The sequence below is a fragment of the Gossypium hirsutum genome, chromosome D11 (assembly GCF_007990345.1).
Source record: "Gossypium hirsutum isolate 1008001.06 chromosome D11, Gossypium_hirsutum_v2.1, whole genome shotgun sequence".
Taxonomy (NCBI): Eukaryota; Viridiplantae; Streptophyta; class Magnoliopsida; order Malvales; family Malvaceae; genus Gossypium; species Gossypium hirsutum.
The window spans coordinates 72,346,360-72,364,415 of record NC_053447.1 but is presented as its reverse complement, the minus strand read 5'-3'; the positions used below and the strand labels follow the sequence as shown (position 1 = coordinate 72,364,415).

At 29.7% G+C, this 18,056-nt stretch overlaps 4 protein-coding genes and 1 non-coding gene across 6 annotated transcripts; 1 reads left to right on the top strand and 4 right to left on the bottom strand.

The window, feature by feature from the left end:
* Positions 1–245: 245 nt before the first annotated feature.
* Positions 246–3,198, top strand: LOC107898801 (uncharacterized). Its single transcript, XM_016824348.2, has 4 exons — positions 246–575; positions 676–786; positions 2,143–2,211; positions 2,796–3,198. The coding sequence occupies exons 1-4, from the start codon at positions 432–434 to the stop codon at positions 2,844–2,846; spliced, it is 375 nt and encodes a 124-aa protein (XP_016679837.1). The 5' UTR covers positions 246–431; the 3' UTR covers positions 2,847–3,198.
* Positions 3,199–4,110: 912 nt separating this feature from the next.
* TRNAM-CAU (transfer RNA methionine (anticodon CAU)) lies at positions 4,111–4,184 on the bottom strand. Its single transcript has one exon. It is a non-coding gene; the product is annotated as a tRNA-Met (tRNA).
* Positions 4,185–7,794: 3,610 nt separating this feature from the next.
* On the bottom strand, positions 7,795–9,771 carry LOC107898064 (aquaporin TIP1-1). The gene is made up of 2 exons (XM_016823616.2): positions 9,220–9,771; positions 7,795–8,371 (listed from the first exon to the last, which is right to left on the bottom strand). The coding sequence occupies exons 1-2, from the start codon at positions 9,601–9,603 to the stop codon at positions 8,000–8,002; spliced, it is 756 nt and encodes a 251-aa protein (XP_016679105.2). The 5' UTR covers positions 9,604–9,771; the 3' UTR covers positions 7,795–7,999.
* A 2,000-nt stretch (positions 9,772–11,771) lies between these two features.
* Positions 11,772–12,240, bottom strand: LOC121223570 (50S ribosomal protein L2, chloroplastic-like). Its single transcript, XM_041105305.1, has one exon. It carries the CDS (start codon positions 12,212–12,214, stop codon positions 11,786–11,788), a length of 429 nt encoding a protein of 142 aa, XP_040961239.1. The 5' UTR covers positions 12,215–12,240; the 3' UTR covers positions 11,772–11,785.
* A 1,752-nt stretch (positions 12,241–13,992) lies between these two features.
* Positions 13,993–17,601, bottom strand: LOC107898799 (ras-related protein RABC2a). 2 transcript variants are annotated; one of them, XM_016824346.2, is made up of 6 exons: positions 17,316–17,600; positions 17,140–17,208; positions 16,325–16,390; positions 15,269–15,390; positions 14,548–14,676; positions 13,993–14,295 (listed from the first exon to the last, which is right to left on the bottom strand). In XM_016824346.2, exons 1-6 carry the CDS (start codon positions 17,458–17,460, stop codon positions 14,164–14,166), a joined length of 663 nt encoding a protein of 220 aa, XP_016679835.1. In that variant the 5' UTR covers positions 17,461–17,600; the 3' UTR covers positions 13,993–14,163. The 2 variants fall into 2 exon arrangements, with proteins under 2 accessions (XP_016679835.1, XP_040961238.1); XM_041105304.1 differs by lacking the exon at positions 16,325–16,390 and having other exon boundaries at positions 17,316–17,601.
* Between the last annotated feature and the right edge of the window lie 455 nt (positions 17,602–18,056).

Genomic DNA, 18,056 nt, shown 5'->3' with positions numbered 1-18,056 from the left:
ATATTTAATTTTTTGTCATTTAGATGCCAAATTAAATTTTGATGATGAAAAATACTACCGAAGTTAACAATTGAACTCAAAACTCAAAATTGAAATATTGAAAAAGTATGGTGACTTAATTTGTAATTTTCTAAGAACAATGACTAAATTACAAATTTTATAAAAGTATAGGGGACATAGTGGCAAATTTTGTTTTATTACTGAAAAGAAAATAAAAGCTCTAAGAAAACCAAAATAAATATCATTTTCATATCCACAAAACAAATTTAAAAACCAACTTCGAAAAGCCACAGCTAGAAAAAAAAAAGCTAATCCACAATATTCCACAGCTTCTCTAATTTCCATTCATTTTTTATCAATATCTTGATTTTCATCAAGATTTGGAACCAAAACCTATAGTTTGTTTTCGTTTCGGTCGTTAAGAAAAAACTATGTCGAAGAAAGGCGGAGCTTCGTTGCAAAAGGATGTTCCATGGCGGGCCTCAGCCGGAAAATCAGTTCCTAAAATCCACCACTCGCCTGTTCTTCGTATACGTCAAAACCCTAATTCCAATTACGCCATCGCTGTCATGAAGGTTTTCTTTTATCCCCTTTATAATCAATTGTATTTTCTTTTTTTCTTAAAGAAAAAAGGATAATGAATTGGGGATTTTTGTTTTGATTTTTTTTTTGCAGCACCCGGATCCTATAGGAAGTGGGTTAGCGACTGAGGCTATTGTGGAAGCGGCGGGACCCGAATGTATTGTTCCGGGTCAGGTTACTCCTGTTAGATTACTTGGTCTTAAGGTATTTAATTGCTTTGGTTTTTTTTTTTTAATTTATGTTATTAAAGTAATAATTCAATGCCCAAATGGCAGCTAGAGAAACCGAAAACTGATTCGAACTAACTTGTTTGGATGGTTTTTGGAGTACAAATTAAACAATCATGGTTACTCGAATCAAATTATATTTTTTATTTAATTTCTAATTATTTTTAGTTTTTTAATGGTGTAAAAATAAACATTTTATATTTAGAATAGTGAAAAATAATTTAAATTTTCTATATATATTTAGAAAAACTATAGAGTTATTTATTATTTACTTGAAATTTTAATTTTATAAAAATTATTTATGATTTTTTTTAAATTTTACCAAATAATGCACAAAACTCATAAAACAAAGCCTATTTTATCAAAGTAAGTCTAATAACCAAAACTGCAAAAGTAGCCTGAAAAAACCAAGAACCAAATTGAATTGAACCGGATTATTCTAAAAAATCCCGATTGATCTGAATGGTAGCAGTGGTTCTGTCTATTATCATAATCTATAACAAGTAGTAGCTTTAGTACAACTAAAGGGAATCCTTGTGGTTTGGAGTTTTCATATGAAGAAACCGTTGAGGAAGTTTAGCTTATTTACTCCATAAGTAGTCTTTTTCTAGGAATGGAATTATCTAGGGTTTATGGGGAATTTTTATGCCAATAGACCCGTCAAAGATGTCTCGGAAACGATAGCTGTTACATACGATTTTAGTGAAACAAACTTGTGTCATGTTTGTATGTTGTGTTTGCAACCTTTGTTTCATGGTCCTTTTCCTCATTCTAATTATCTAGTGTTTATGGAGAAATTTTGTAAGTTCACAATAGCTGCTGTTAAAACCCTTGAAGACATCTCGAAAACATTGGCTGTTGCACTCGGTTTTAGCAAAACAAACTTGTATCATGTTTGCATGTTGTGTTTGCTTTGTTTCATGGTCTTATTCCTTGTTCTAATTAACTAGTGTTTATGGAGAAATTTTGTAAGTTCACAATAGCTGCTGTTAGAACCATCGAAGACATCTCGAAAACATTGGCTGTTGCATTTTATTTTAGCAAAATAAACTTGTGTCATGTTTGTATATTGTGTTTGCTTTGTTTCATGGTTTTATTCCTCGTTCTAATTAACTTTGGTCCATTTATTGACTATGTCTCTCTAGTCATTAATTCGAAAAAATACAAAATAAATTCGAAAGATAAACCCTATGGTTTCATCTTCTATGTGAAACTTAGATGACTGTTACTTCCCTTTATCTTCCTGAAATATCTTCCTTCATATATGTCCGGAATGTAGACCTTACCCCAGTACACATTTTTGTTAATTTATTCGTCTTTTCAATATCGACAGGTGTGGCCAATTGAAGTTAACACGAAATTTTTGGAACCAGTCGGTAAAGAACTAAAGCTGCTTGGAAAGGTAAAAATCTGTAGTTTTAGTTGCTCTTCTCTTTCGAGCACACATGGAATGATCTGCTTATCGTGTTGCTTGCATCTTTAATAAGGCTTTAAAGTGTTGAAAGATGGAGATGTTTGTGATGAAACAGAAACCTATGGTTTTCTCTTTAACATTGAGGTTGATTCGGCAAAATGGGATTTGCTCTAATTAGTCATGTTATTACACCTTAAGGCACTCCAGAGCTATCGGACTCAGGTGTGAGTATTAGATATGAGTATAGTTAGAATTCTCTGAAGTTTTCTATTTATATCCACACGAGTGTTTGACACAGATGAAGAGTTTGAGTAACATAGGTCTACAGCTCTCAGATAATGGGTTAAAAAGGCCCATAGTATATACAACGGTGGGCTTGAGGCCCATAATTTGTTGGGAGAAACGAAAAGAGTTTTGTTATATGCATAATTTAGATAGTACTTGCTAATTGCTCTGATCCTAACGAACATTACATCGTCGTATTGGATTAGAGTAGAAGATCAGAAAGGGAAACTGAGAGTCATCCTCCATGTTTTCACGATTAATTTGTTTACTTGCTACTGTTAATGCAGTTCATGGACGACGCTGTCAACCTCATGAACAAATCATTCATAGATCGCTAATGGCTTAGGCGTTTTACGCCATCGAAAGCAAATGGGGCACCAAAAAGGGTAGGATATCTCAGGTTATTGTTGCAATGAAGAAGTTGCAGCATGTGGACCGAATGGTGACTGTAAGTAAGATGCTTTTACTGTTCTTTTTTTTTTTTATCATTTTCCGCTGCTAGAGTCGAAACAATCGCGATCGACACATGAGATGATTAAGTTTGAGGTTTTTTTTTATTTTTATTTTTTTTATATTTTGGGTTTAAAATGATTTTTATAGAATTTTCATCTTTAGAATTCAGATGTTGAGACAGTAATGTATGAGTTTCCTTGCACCAAGTTTGAATAAATATGATCTTAGTAGCTTTAACTTTGTTTTGTTTATATATATATATGGTTTGGTCGGTGCTTAAGACTGATTATGTATTGGGTAATCTACATTAGTAGTGATCCAATTATTAGAATATTTATTTTTTTGGTTACCCAATTTTGAAATTATTAGTAAACTTTTTTTTGTCACCCAACTTTGAAAAGTTATAATGTGTAAATGTTGCGGGTTAGATTTTTTAGAATCAAAATTAAATTAACATCATGTATAAATGTTGTGGGTCAAAATTGTTAATTTGCCAATTCTAAAAGCTGCCTCCGTTAGCCGGTTGGTGATAAAAACAGATAAAATTGAATAGTTAAGTGATCAGTTTGTAGTTTTTTATAGTTGGGTGAGAAAAATTATTAATAGTTGAATGACCATTTTGTAATTTTTTATAGTTGGGTGACCATTAGTATATTTTGCCTTTTATTTTTATTGTTTTAATCTATTTAGGTTTTTTTCTCAAATAAAATTTGAGAAATAGTTTTTTAATAGTGAAACAGTTTTCTCGAATAATTTATTTTTTAGTTATGATTATAATTAAAATATTTTTGGTAAATTAATCACTTTCATGAATTATTATATTTATGATTTATAAATTGTAATAAAAAGTAAAAAGTGTAACAATTTATCATAATAAAAAATTGAAATTAAAATTATTAAAGGAAATAAATTTATTAAAAAAATTATAACAATGATAATTTAGTAAAATATGCTTACGAGTAATCTTACATTTTACTCTTACATTCCCGCTATCTGCCCAGTGCAATGTATTTAAGATAAGAGGATAAAAGATTTGTTATAGTTGACTGTAAATAGTTGACTGGAATTGGAATATAATACACCCCACTAAAAGAAAAAATGACTAGTTAATCGGATTAAATCTAGTTTTTTTTGTCAAAAAATGTAATGTTGCGGGAACAGGATTTGAACCCATGACCTCAAGGTTATGAGCCTTGCGAGCTACCAAACTGCTCTATCCCGCGGTGAAAAGAAACCAAACTAATGGACAAACAAAGATTGAATGATCCCCTCTTCCATATATGTACAAATAGAATAGCCTATTTATACAGAATGGTAAAGGGGCCCCTCTATGATCATCGATCATAGAAATAAATAGAAAAGGGAAAGGATATTTTAATCCTTACCAACTTGATCTTGTTGTCCCCGACAACAAACTTGCGTGAACCATTTCACGAAGTATGTGTCCGGATAGTCCAAAGTCTCGATAGTTAGCTCTCGGTCGTCCGGTCGGAAAGCAATGTCGATAAAGACGTGTGGGTGCGCTATTTTGTTGTGAGGATTGTAACTTTCCATGAATTTTCCATTATCTCAGTGATTTAAATAAAATTTTTTACTAATTCAATAATTATTTAGTAATTTTTTAAAGTTAAATAATTAAAATATAGATTTATTAATAATTTAGTAAAGTTTTTAAAAAAACTATTGAAGTGCCTAAATTCACCATGGGCTAGACCTTGCTGAGAACCAATGGACCCAAATATGATAGCTTTGAGTGAAGCCCATCTTTATAGTAATTGGCTAGGGCCATAGTCGTGAAATGTCTAACCCATATTATGCCATGACTTTTTTTTTAGGTACAATACAAATGCCACAATTCGAAATAAGAGTTACAAATATTGAGATCTCGAACTTAGATTTATTAGATGTAACTTAATCAAGCTCAATTAAAAAATCGATCGAGTTTCAGTTTTAAAGCTCGAGTTCGATATAAGATCAAAAAAATTATGTTGCTTGAGTTTGTTCAATTAGGCTCGATAAAATTCGTTTATTGATGATTGAACCTTGGGTTGAGCACTTGAGCTATTAAAAATAAGGCATAATGATAAATTGAATTATGAAGTTTTATAAAAAAATTTTGTCAATTTTGCCCTATTTTTTAGTTAAATTTGACATTTATTTGAGTCAAATTTGACCATTAACATTTAAGAGTCAAATTATTTTTTTAACAAAAAAATATTGGCTAAAATGTTAAATTTTTAAACATGACAATTTATATGACAATCTACGTGTACTTCATAAACTTTTTATAAATTTTTATTTTTGATTTTTTAAATATTTTTGTAATTTTAAAATTATTTATTGACGTGACATATAAGACAAATAGTGCCATGTCAGCATGAAGTATATATAGACTACAACATAGGTTGGCACACTAACATCATTAAAAAACTAATGTTTTAATTAACATTTCCTTTTAAAAAAACGATTTAATTCTTTTTGAAATGTTAATGCGAAATTTAGCTTTAAAAAAAGCCAAATTTACAAATGATGTAAACATTAAGAGTTAAAATTTTCATTATGCCTTAAAATTAATAAAATATTTGAAAATGATTTTTATGTTAATGTTTTTGTAATTTATAATTAAATAAGATAATATATTTTTATTATTAATAAGTATTTGTGTTATACCCCATCAGTGTCAAGACACGTGGCAAACAAAAAAGATACCCAAACATTAAGCTAGTTGCCAACAAACTGAAAGGTCACCCACAAGCCTCCTTTCTGGAGAGACCATCTGGACAAGTGTAAACGATCCGTAATTTGGATCCCTAAGTTTTCATTGAGAAATTAAGGTTGTTGGTCACCAAACATAACAAGGACTCCAGTACCCTATACCATCAAGTTAAAGTGAATGACAAAATTTGTCCCATCAAAAACATTTGCCCCACACATTCTGTAATGATGACTAGATGATAAGGCAGCACGTTAACGCTGTCTTAAACAGGACCTCGCCTATAAATACATTCAGGGATGATGAAAAAGGGATGGACTCTCTAAGAATATCAAGCCTATACTCTATCAACTTATCTTCAGTCCTCAACCTTAACACTCTCCTCACATTTATTATTTATACCCTGTAACTTTCCTCCATGACTGAATGAATCAACCTCTACAGTAACCACTATTCTCTCTTTGATACCTTCTCTTTGTTGTATTACTGTATCAATAAATTGAAAGCAACAAAAAAAATTTAAAAAACTTTGTTCAAGAGTGTACTTTAAAACAAAGTCCTAATTAATTTAATACAAATGTGGCTCATGAATGACATATTTTATTATGTTTGTGATAAAGTTTTCACTTTATATTATATAAGTTCTAAGTTAAATATTGTCTTAAAGTATATTATCTCTATCTTATCAAATATATATTATATATTATCTCTATCTTATCAAATATATATTATCTCTATTAAAAAAAATATTAAGGGCTTTTAATATATTATATATAAAATTTATAAAAAAAATAATTTAAATAGAAAACACTAAAATACTCGTAGCTTAAATTTTATTTTTTGAATCAAAATCTTATTATTTTTTACACAACTCTTTTCATTTATGAATACGAAATCTATAGAGAATTCGTTTTGATCATTTTCACACAATCTTTTATAAATCACTTAAAGCATCCAAAGTTTTCATAAATCACAATCAAATGACTCATGTGAGAGGGTCACTCTCAAATAAAGTTGACATCTTCCTCTAATATTTGCATAATATATAAGGTTTATATGCCAAGAAATTTTTTAAAAAATGTGAAAAAAATCAATTAAACCCTTTCGTTAACGGGATTTATGTTTGATTATACTAACCGTTAAAAAGATTGGTGGACCAATCAGATAGTAACACGTGACAACTTTTGGTTTAATCTAATATTTTTCTATAAAAATATTAAAATTGATATATAGACCCTGAGCTCTCACACACAAGAAGACTTTCTTTTCCTCTCTCTCTCCTCAACTCACTCTCTTACATTCACTTCTCTTATCTCCGATCAACCCATAACCTCTGTTCTCTGCCCACCATGCACAGTGGCTCTCCACCTTACCCTAAGCAACGTGAACCACCCAATCCTTGCATCAATAAACTGATTTTTAACTTTTTAATGATTTATTTAATCGGACCAATCAAACTAATGGCATGACTAGCCCGATTCTGAAAAGCTTGGTCCCAACAGGACACTCTCACTTTGTTAATCCTACCAGCGCTTCCAATAATCTCAAACACTTGAACTCTCCAAAAAATTAAGAAACAAAACCCTGACTAAAAATAATATTGATTCGTTAAAAAATTCATTTACTTCAAATAAATAATACTACAAAGAAATTTCCTAAAAAAAAATTCAACACAACATACGTATATTTAAAGTTTCGATTTTTCTACTAATAAAATTGTATAAGCACGACAAGATTCTAAAAAAAAAAAAACCAAAAAACATATATTTTTTGTCACTTCCGGATTCCATCTTCTTAGAACCTCAATTTTTTTTTGCCAAAAAAAATTAATAAACAATTTTTTTATATTTTTATTAATACAACATATAAATATTAATAATGTATTAAATATTCATTTTTATTAATACAACATCACTATATACAGTTTATATTGCCAAAAAATCCCATCATATAATTTATTAATAAATAATTTTTTTATATTTAGATTTAAGAAATTTTAATATTTTAATAAATATATATGTATTAATAATCAAAATTATCATTAAAAAATTAAACATTTTATATTTATTAATAAGCTACTGATTAATCAATAATTTAGAGATTTATATGTTGACAATATATTAAATATAAACTTTAAAAATACAATTATAGAAAACAGAGGAGCATTAACACAAATTCACAAACAACATCCGCCATTGGATGATGATCATGATAAAGTAAGCATGATCAACGGTCACAAATTAAACACAAAAGAAAAGCTCAACAAAATACATACACCAGGAAAAGAAAAGGAAAAAACCGTTTTCATGATAAATTAAACAGGTTTCAATAATCGGTGGGAGGGAGTTGTTCATGGCTTTGGTTAATGAAGGCGAACTCGTAAATGAGACCAGCCAGACCACCACCGATAAGCGGTCCGAGCCAATAGATCCAGTGGTTGTCCCAGGACCAGCTGACCAAAGCCGGCCCGAACGAAACGGCTGGGTTCATCGAAGCTCCATCAAAGGCACCACCGGCCAAGATATTGGCTCCCACGATAAAACCGATCGCCAACGGTGCGATCACTCCTAGGTCTCCTTTTTTAGGATCGACGGCCGTGGCGTAAACCGTGTAGACCAATCCGAAAGTCATCACGATCTCAAAAACGACCGCGTTCCACACACCTACTCCCGATGAAAGTCCGAAAGCCGGTACGGTCTGCGAAGTACCGTAACAAAACCGTATATTAGCGCTATTAAAAATAACGGAAAAAACTGATTTTCAAAATTGGTATTTAGGGCGGAAACGTTGAAGGAATAAACTAGGCTTACGAGTCCGTAAATTAATATTTTTATTAAAAAGTAAATAATTTTATTTTTTGATATATTGGTAATAATTTTTATTTTTTTTTAAAAATTGGTAATTAATTACAGGGCATTTTTAAAAATTAACGATTTAAATTAATACTTAAAATTTAAAATATTCTAATTATTTTTTTAATGTTAAATTATAAGCCAGAAGATAAATAGGGGCGAAATTAGAAAATTTTGTTAATGAGCCGAAATTAAATTGTAATTTTTAATAGCTTAAATCTCTTTATAAATTTTAAAGGATTAAATAAAAAATTTATCATTTTTAAGGGGGCAAAGTACAATTTTACCTTTATTAATTTAAAATTTTAAAATTTTTAAAAGAATTAAATGAACAATTTTTTATTTTAAGGGGGCTGGAGCCCTACGAGCCCTCTAGATACGCCACTAGAGATAAAGTCTCGATTCGTGCATCTTAACATCACCTTTATGTACTTACTATATAAATAACATGTTAAATTACGTGTTTTAAATATGTTGTATACTGTGTATGAGTTAAAATTACATTTAAACGGATAGTTAGATTATTAAAATTTGATCACTAAACTATTGGTAAGTGATAACTTAAGGACTTAATTAAAATGTTTTAAAATTTTGAGATTAATTTAAAATTTAACTCAAGGTTTTAAAATTAATCCTAAAATTAAATGTAAAAAAGTTTATATATGTTTTATTTGACCAGTGGTGTATGTTTACCATGTCACTAGTAGCGAACTTGAGCAAGAGGCAAGCGACGGTTGAGCCAAGTAGTTGAGCGATCCAGTAAAGGATGCCGCGTAAAAGACTGATGTTCCCGCCGACGAAAGCACCGAAAGTGACGGCGGGATTGACGTGACCGCCGGATATGTTAGCGCCGACGGATACAGCGACGAAAAGTCCTAAGCCGTGAGCTATAGAAGCGGCAACGAGACCGGCCGGGGTGGTGGCTCCGTTGTCGGTCAACTTGTTAAAGGCCATGCCGGAGCCTGACCCGGCGAAAACGAAGATGAGTGTGGAGATGAACTCAGCCAAAGCTGCTCTGAGTGCGTCCGGTTGAGTCGCCTCTTCGGGTCGGCCCACGGCTATGTTTCGGATCGGCATGGTTCTCACCGTCTAATGGAAATCAAGCGGACGGGAAATGGAGAGTGAAGATCGGAGTGTATTTTCAGTTCTCAGCCCTGTTTACTTATATATAAAAGGGACGGTCCATGGTTACCGCTTCAAGTTAGTTAAATTTTGTGTAATTTACTTTTTAGACCTGAATTTTGTGAAAGTTAAAATTAATTAATAAAGGTCAAATTTTGATTTGGGTCCCTTTATTATTTTCATAATAATAAATTTAAATTGCAAATTTTTAAATTTACAAATTTAAATTTTGTTCTTTCAAAATTTATAAAATCTTAAGTTAGTATACGGTAAATTTGTATTTGACCTTCAAATGATAAAATTTTGATTTAACTCTTCAAAATTTAAAAGTTATAAACTATTAAAATAATAAAATTATATTTTAACTTTACAAAAATATATAACTTAATTTCGACAGTTTTTCTATCTTCGCTATTGATGTCGAGTTGTGGTTAATTTTTTTTAATTAACTTTGGGTTTCATTATTAATAAAATATTGATATATATATTTATACTTTATTTTGTAAAAAAAAACCCTTTATTATTTAAAATTTTGTTTTTTCTTTAATTTTTTTAAATTTTTTGCTTCACGTGAATAAGTAATTGACACGTGTTTCATGTTGGGTAAGAGCAACGTAATGTGCGGCATTGGGTCCCATTCCTCGAAACATCCAGGGAAATATTTCTTAAAATTACTATTTTTTAGAAAAAAAATGAAAATGAATAAGGTTAAAGAATGCTCTGAGTCCTTTTACTTTTCATATGGTTGGAATTTAGACCCACTATTCTCAATTTTAGGAATTTAGTCCTTATATTTTTTAGATTTAAAAATGCAGATCTAATTGTTGACACAGTTAAAATTCTTTTGTTAAATTCAAGTTTATTACAATGTTATTTCTGTTACATGGCTATCAAGTGAGCATTTTATTTATTTTAAAATGTTACACTAGTAAATTTAATAGAAGAATTTTAACCGATTTTGAAATATAAAAAGTATAGAGACTAAATTCTTGAAAGTATAAGGGACTAAATTCAACATGTACAAAGAGTATAAGGACTTTAAGACGATTTTAACCAAAAGAAAAAGGATAAGTTTTCTGACTGGGTGACTCGTCAGATATTAGATTCATTGTCACCACGCAATATGATTCGGACACGTAGAATAAGACCCGGTGGTTGACATTATTTTATTTAAATTTAAGGTTTAATTCTGCCATCAGTCCCTGTTGTCTTTCACTTTTGAAATTTAATCCTTCTATTTGTCTGATTTGAAAGTCAAACACCAATTAATAGCACTATTAATCTTTGTTTGCCATATATATGTGGTATTTTATATTCAAATATCTTGTTTAAAAATTAAAGTCTAATTCATAACTCATAGTCAAATTGAATAAAAGCCGATTAACAGAGTTATTAATTAGACTATAATTTTTTAAATCAAACAAGTAGAGAAATTAAATTCTTAAAATTAAAAAATATAGCCATTAAATTTCAACATTCTAAAGAGTACGAGGACTAAAAGCATAATTAGATCTAAATTTAATTGTAAAATATATCTAATTCTAATTTTAGTACCTCTGTTGAAAATTCGAGATTTAATTAATTTGGTATAAAATAGTCTTCTATTTTTACAATTGATAATATTAGTTGTTGTTTAAAGTTTTAATACAGATTTTTCTTTAAAAGAAATACCTTAAGCAGTAAACGAATATCTAAAATTATTATCAGTTAGATATGATCAGTTAGATCTCCAACTACATGTTTGACTGATAGTAAAAATATTTTCATGTTATCACTTCACAACAACTAACGATATTGTCAATTTGAATCTTTATAAAAACGGAGAGACTAGATTATATAAAATTAAATTAAAGAGAATAATTCCAATACAAAACATATATTAATGTTAAAATATGTCCACCAATATTTAATTATGTGATGCAAACTTAATAATATATAAGGTTTAAACTTTGAACCAAACCAAAGCTTCTTAACCACTTGCTTCATTGATTATTAAATAGAATTTATAGGTGAACAAAACAATAATGTTTTCTTAAATATTTTTTAATAAATGATTTACTACAAGAAGGTTTTTTTATTAGTCATTTAAAAAAATATATTTTTGTTCTTGTAAAGTCGAAGAAAGAAATAATCTCTCCTATTTACTCCGTCGACGAAGAATCAAATTATCACTATATTTATTCATTCTTCTACTTCTTCTTCCAAGTAGAGGATAACCCCAAGGGGTTGCGGGATTTTTTCTACCAATTGGAGTGCTCCCTTCACCACCCCCATGGGGATGGTCTACAGGGTTCATAACTACTCCTCTTACTACAGGACGCTTACCTAGCCAATATTTAGATCCGGCTCTACCCGAACTTTTCTGGTTCACCCCAACATTCCCCACCTGTCCGACAGTTGCTGAGCAGTTTTTGGATATCAAACGGACCTCCCCAGAAGGTAATTTTAATGTGGCCGATTTCCCCTCCTTTGCAATCAGTTTCGCAACAGCACCCGCTGCTCTAGCTAATTGTCCACCCCTTCCAAGTGTGGTTTCTATGTTATGCATGGCCGTGCCTAAGGGCATATCGGTTGAAGTAGATTCTTCTTTTTGATCGATCAATCAAAACCCCTTCCCACTGTACAAGCTTTTTCCAAAGTATATGGCTTTCTGGATATAGATAATTATAAAAAAAAAATAATTTAATTCTACCAAAAAAACAATTTATGATTCTGTCCCTGCATGAATTTGGTATCACGAGTTAACTCAATACCAATTAGTCATTAAAATGTTTTTCTTATTTAATAAATAAATAATTATTTAAACATAATCACTTATCTATACTTTTTTTTTATTTTACTTTAATATTATATTTATTTTTTTAGAAAATAATATTTTCACCCATATGTTAGGTATGATGAATTTTAGTATATAAAAATAAATTCTATTTATATATATATGTATATATATTTATATAATTCATAACTTTTTGTTATTATTAATAGGAAATGGGCTACCTAAAAAGCAATTATCATTATTTTTGAAAATGCTTAATTAATTAAAGAAGAATCTAGGATTTGTTTATCCAAAGCATATTCCAAATAACATTGCTAGTGATAATAACCTTATAATATGCTAATTGGCAAGTCATGGTTGGTAAAGCTTAAGCTTAATGGCATATTAGCCATTTAAGTAAAGCAATTAGGGCCGCTCATCTAATTTAATTAAGCTAATGACAATTAGTGTTGTGATTAAGACAATCCATCTGTGGATGATGGGACGTCTCGTATTTGTTAACATCGTTATTAGTTCATTCTACGTGTCTACTTGTTTGACGTGTAGAATTTTCTTTTTTAAGTTGTATTTCTTAGAGCTAATCATGTACTGTGTCGGTCTAAAATTTTAGACTTAAGCCCGATCTAAAAAATGGGTTTAAAATTTTGTTCAAGTCTAATTCAGATAAAAATATTAAAATCAAGCTCGGTCCAGCTTTGCCCACCTATATTAAACTTTTTTATATTATTATTTTTGTATAAAAACAAATTTAAAAAATATAATATAAGAGTTATACAATATCTAAATAATAACAACAAAATAGTAGCAATATAATAGCGAAATGGTAGCAAAACAATGGCAAAATAATAATAGTTTTTTTGGGTCCGGCCCAGGTAAAAAAACTTACCCGAGGCTCAACCCGTTTTCTAGACGAGTCTTATTTTATAATCTAAGCCTATTTTTCGAGCCTATATTTTTACTCAAACCCTCCACTTTTCGAACATATCTTTAACTCGAATCTAGTAACTTGACCCATGATCAGATCTAGTATCTGTTTTGTGCCACGTGGTACTTTTAGACCTTGAACAGACCAAGCTCGTTTAGACAATACATCTATTGGACCTTAAGCTCCTTTGGGCCGTATTCGGATCTAAGTCCATTACAACAATACATGTATAAAAATATCGAATCCAAAATTAACATATAAGCATTGTTTTTGGCAGGCTAGATATAAATAGAGTTGTATATGAGCTAGGTTTCGACAAAGAATTTTTGTTCATGATTCGGCTTCACTCGAATGTAAATAATTTAAAATTTAAAAATTTTTGTATTTAAAATTAAATCTCAATAACATAAGGTTTTTTAGGTAAGTCGAGCTGAGTCATATTAAAATTTGGGTAAAATTTTAAAATCAAATCTCGGTTTAACTTGACCATAAACACCATGGATAAAAATTAACCAAGAAGAATTTATGCATATAGATTATTAAACTGTAGACTTCCAAATCAAAGATCTAGCAACTAAGTTTAACAGTGTTATTGTCCAAATGGATTAGTTTTCATAAAATGAAAGGACTAAATTATGATAAATTAAAGTTAAAATACTAGCTTTTTAATTATCATAAAGTAAAGAGATGAATTTTGGAATTAAACCAATTAACGGAGGCAAGAACTCCATCGAAAGCAACACCAGTATATCATGTATATATGTGTGTGAAGAAAACCCTAAGATGGTTAAAATACTAGCATTAATGCTGCAATCTAAGCACAACAGTCAGGAGGTGGCCCCGGCCGCCTCAGCCCTGGCCCCGGGTTTCCAGCTGGTTGTGGCTTTAAGATGTGTCCTTTTCCACCAGTCGACCCTTTTTCCAAAAGACTACGAACTTCCATTATCTGTATGATGATCCATAATCGATGAGTGATGGATATGAATAACATTATATATATAAAGGAAAAGGGGGCAGGCAGTGACCTTGTCTCCCCTAAAATGGTAGATTTATCATTTTGTTTTTCAAATATTTATGAAATTACATATTAATATAATGGTAAAATTATACTTTGAGTCCTAATAATTTATGATCCATTCCTAATATCTTTAAAGCAAATTTCTGAACTCGTCTTGATGTTAGAAAAAAAACATGTTACCTTGAGTGAAAGGTCCTCAAAGCATTGTTGGACGTTTTGTCCTGTTTTAGCACTGCATTCAATGAACGTACATCCAAGCTCTTTTGCAAGTTCAATCCCTTCTTCTTTACTTACAGCCCTTTCAGATTCCTAAACAAATCATATAAAAGAAAATACCTCAATTATGGGGGAGGGGGCAAAAAGTAATTTTTCCATTTATCAAAAGGGAGACAAACTACAAAGCCCCTTTTAATAGTTATTAATATTTGAGAGGGATCGCAAATGAAACTACCTATTTAACTAAGAGAGCTTTTGCTTGTCCTTAGCTTTGTGCATATTTATTGAGATGATGTTTAGAAGTTAAAAAAAAAAAATTCCTTTGATTTTAAAATATTTAGCAAAGTTATAATATTGTTTGGACTCTTCGTATTTTATTAAAACATTCATATTTAACACCTTTTGGGATACCGACTGAGTTTTAGCTCAATTGCCAGTACAGGAGGACTTATATTTGAGTGCGTTGAAGCGCATTATCCTCTTATTTAAGGGTTGAGGAGGGACTACGGGTAGTTCTAATCATTCTATCAAAAAGCAAAAATTGACCTATATTCAATATTGATATTTGAGTCCGAGTAAAATTTTAAAAAGAAGAAGCAATTATGATATATGGGTTTCAAATATAATCTACAAATATGTCAAATAAAATGATAGTTTTGAAGTGGAAAGAGAACATTGGACTTACACGATCAATTTTATTTCCGACAAGGATCTTGACACAGTCTTGATTGGTAGAATAGAGCTCCACTTCTTTGGCCCAAACATCAGACAAATTTGTGAACGTTTCTCTCCGTGTTACATCATAAGCTACATCCAGAAGGCATCGGTTATTTTCTGAAGATTATATCCTGTATCTGAATATATTTAGAACATGAGCGTCAGAGCCTGTTCCTAATCTTGGTTTTATGTTGCTTCGATTTTTTATTTATTAAAATACTCAAAATCGAGTCTGTGAATGATATTAGTACACCTATCCATATTTGTAAATGATTAACTTAAGCTCGTTTTAGGTCTGTCCGTATTATTTTAGAAAAACATATTTATTTTTAGTTTATATTCAATATTCTATATGGGTTTTCTATTATCGAAATTTTAAATTTAGAAAGCTTAACATATTTTTAATTTTTATATAGTATTGTATTATTATATATTTGATTTTATGTAATATAAATTACGTAATACATAAAAAATAAAAATATATTGCAAAAGTATAGAATAAAAGAGTTTAATTTTTTTCCAAGTCTATTTTTCGGGCTCGTATTCTTTTATCCAGACTCACTTATATTTTGAGCAGATAACTCGACCCATAAACAAGTTTATCTAAGAGTGGATAGGGGGCTTGGCCTAATAATGAAAATATTATATTTTAGCCTCTATGTAAATTATAAAGGTATAAACTAATACAATAGTAGAACTATATTTTAGCCCCTTCAAAAATTTATAATTTTATTATAGCCTCAAAAAATTTTCGAGCTTTATCCGTGTGCGCTTAATGTAAATCTAGACATGGATATGAGAATATTCAAATACGTAAAAAAAACTTACCAAGAGATTGAATATACTCGTGTTGAAATATATATCTATATCAAATACTCACACTTAAATACGAGAATATTCAAATACGTAAAAAAACTTATCAAGAGATTGAATATACTCGTGTTGAAATATATATCTATATCAAATACTCACACTTAAATACGAGTAATATTATAAAAATTTGAAAATTGGACCATGAACTTACCAAATATGATCCCATGGGCACCTCTATAGTAAGAGCTTGTTAATGTTCGGAACCTTTCTTGGCCGGCTACCATAACCATTCAATCAAACAAATCAATCATTCAATTTTTTTAATGCAGTCCTAATAATTTAATAAATTGAAAATTAAACCTCCTTTACTTAATAAAAAATAAATCTTATTTTTATAATCAAATTTTAAAATTCATTTATTTGACAAGTTATTCCAAATTAGAACTCGGCTAAGTTTTATTTTTAAAGATCGAGTTTACTTTATTTATGCTGAATTTTAATACTTTACTTCAAGCTCGATTATTTATGCCTAATTTATCGCTATAACTTGAGATTTTTGAGCTTAATAATCATTATACTAAGGGGCAGTGTAAAGGGGAGGTTGGCAGGGCCTGACCATTTTAAAATGAAAATTTTCATTTTTAGTCTTGTTACGATTTATAAAATTTTAAATTAGTATATGGTAAAATTATACTTTAACCCAAAAATAATATAAAAATGATTTATCTCTTTAAAAAAATTATAAAGATATAGATTATTAAAATAATGAAATTATATTTTTGCTATTACAAAAATATACAACTTAATTCGGCCACAAAATTTTTTTAACTTCACTCTTGACTTCATATACATATATGTAAATTTATGTAATACACGAGCTAATTGAATCAAGCACTAATACACTTAAAATTCAACTCACTTCAAATAAAGAAAAATTATAGAGTCAATTTTAATTTTTTGTTTCGAATTAAACTCGAGTAACTTGTCAGCACTTAATGCAATTATAAAAGTGTATATATATGTTACCAGTATCCCAAATGGTAAGCTTCAATCTCTTTCCACCAACTGTTAAGAACTTGATCTTAAAATCCACTCCTATAAACATATATTCAAACAAAAACCCAAATAAAAATCTTCACAAATAAAACAAATAAAAAAAAACCATAACTCAAAAAAAAATTAAAGAGAGAAAATAAAAGAACCAATGGTGGGAGCTGAATATTGTGAAAAAGCTGAAATGAAGCTAGCAATCAAGCTAGTTTTGCCCACTCCCGAGTCTCCGATCGATAAAATCTTGAACGTAAAATCATAGTTTTCACTACTTTGTTGCTCTGATGATGATCCCATTTCGATTTCTTCTATAAAAAATTCCAAAAATAAAAATAAAAAGGATTTTTTTTTTGTTTCAAAGTTTCTGCTGTATCAATGATGAACAATCTCGAAAACTAGGGGGAAAAGAGAGAAAATTCTGGGTTATGAAATGAATTATTTAGTGTTATATATTTATATATAAAGGAAAAAAAATGAATTGAAAAAAGAAAAAGAAAAAGAATCAAAGTATTGCTTGAGAGAGAAGCTAAAAAGGAAAACGTCGAACTTAGGAACACCTGACACCAACGTTATTCTTTCATTTTCTTTTGGGTTAAAATCTTTTTAAGTCCATGTGCCTTCTGTACATTTATAATTTAGTCCATCCATCTTTTTTAAAGAATTTATTCCCTTTCTTTTTAATATTTCAAAATTTGGATCTCATTGTTGCATTATTGAATTTGTTCCATTAAATTGTTGATTTGATATTTGAAGCTTAAAAAAATGTAAACTTAAAAATATAGGTATTTATAAATTAAGTCGAATCGGATTTAAGCTGAATTTACGTATAACACGAGTCACAAAGTGTCACAATAATTTTTTTAAGGAATAAAAAAAAAGTTCATTTTTATGTG

Excerpts from the sequence above, each read along its gene's own strand:
- LOC107898064 (XM_016823616.2), bottom strand. The coding sequence starts at position 9,603 with ATGCCGATCCGAAACATAGCCGTGGGCCGACCCGAAGAGGCGACTCAA. Across the intron at positions 8,372-9,219 it reads AGTTCGCTACTAGTGACATG|ACCGTACCGGCTTTCGGACT; the intron begins GTAAACATACAC and ends GGTACTTCGCAG.
- LOC121223570 (XM_041105305.1), bottom strand. The coding sequence starts at position 12,214 with ATGCCCTTAGGCACGGCCATGCATAACATAGAAACCACACTTGGAAGG.
- LOC107898799 (XM_016824346.2), bottom strand. The coding sequence starts at position 17,460 with ATGGGATCATCATCAGAGCAACAAAGTAGTGAAAACTATGATTTTACG. Across the intron at positions 15,391-16,324 it reads TGCCCATGGGATCATATTTG|CTTATGATGTAACACGGAGA; the intron begins GTAAGTTCATGG and ends TTCTGGATGTAG. Across the intron at positions 14,677-15,268 it reads TCGGAAATAAAATTGATCGT|GAATCTGAAAGGGCTGTAAG; the intron begins GTAAGTCCAATG and ends TGATTTGTTTAG.
- LOC107898801 (XM_016824348.2), top strand. The coding sequence starts at position 432 with ATGTCGAAGAAAGGCGGAGCTTCGTTGCAAAAGGATGTTCCATGGCGG. Across the intron at positions 576-675 it reads ACGCCATCGCTGTCATGAAG|CACCCGGATCCTATAGGAAG; the intron begins GTTTTCTTTTAT and ends TTTTTTTTGCAG. Across the intron at positions 787-2,142 it reads TTAGATTACTTGGTCTTAAG|GTGTGGCCAATTGAAGTTAA; the intron begins GTATTTAATTGC and ends CAATATCGACAG.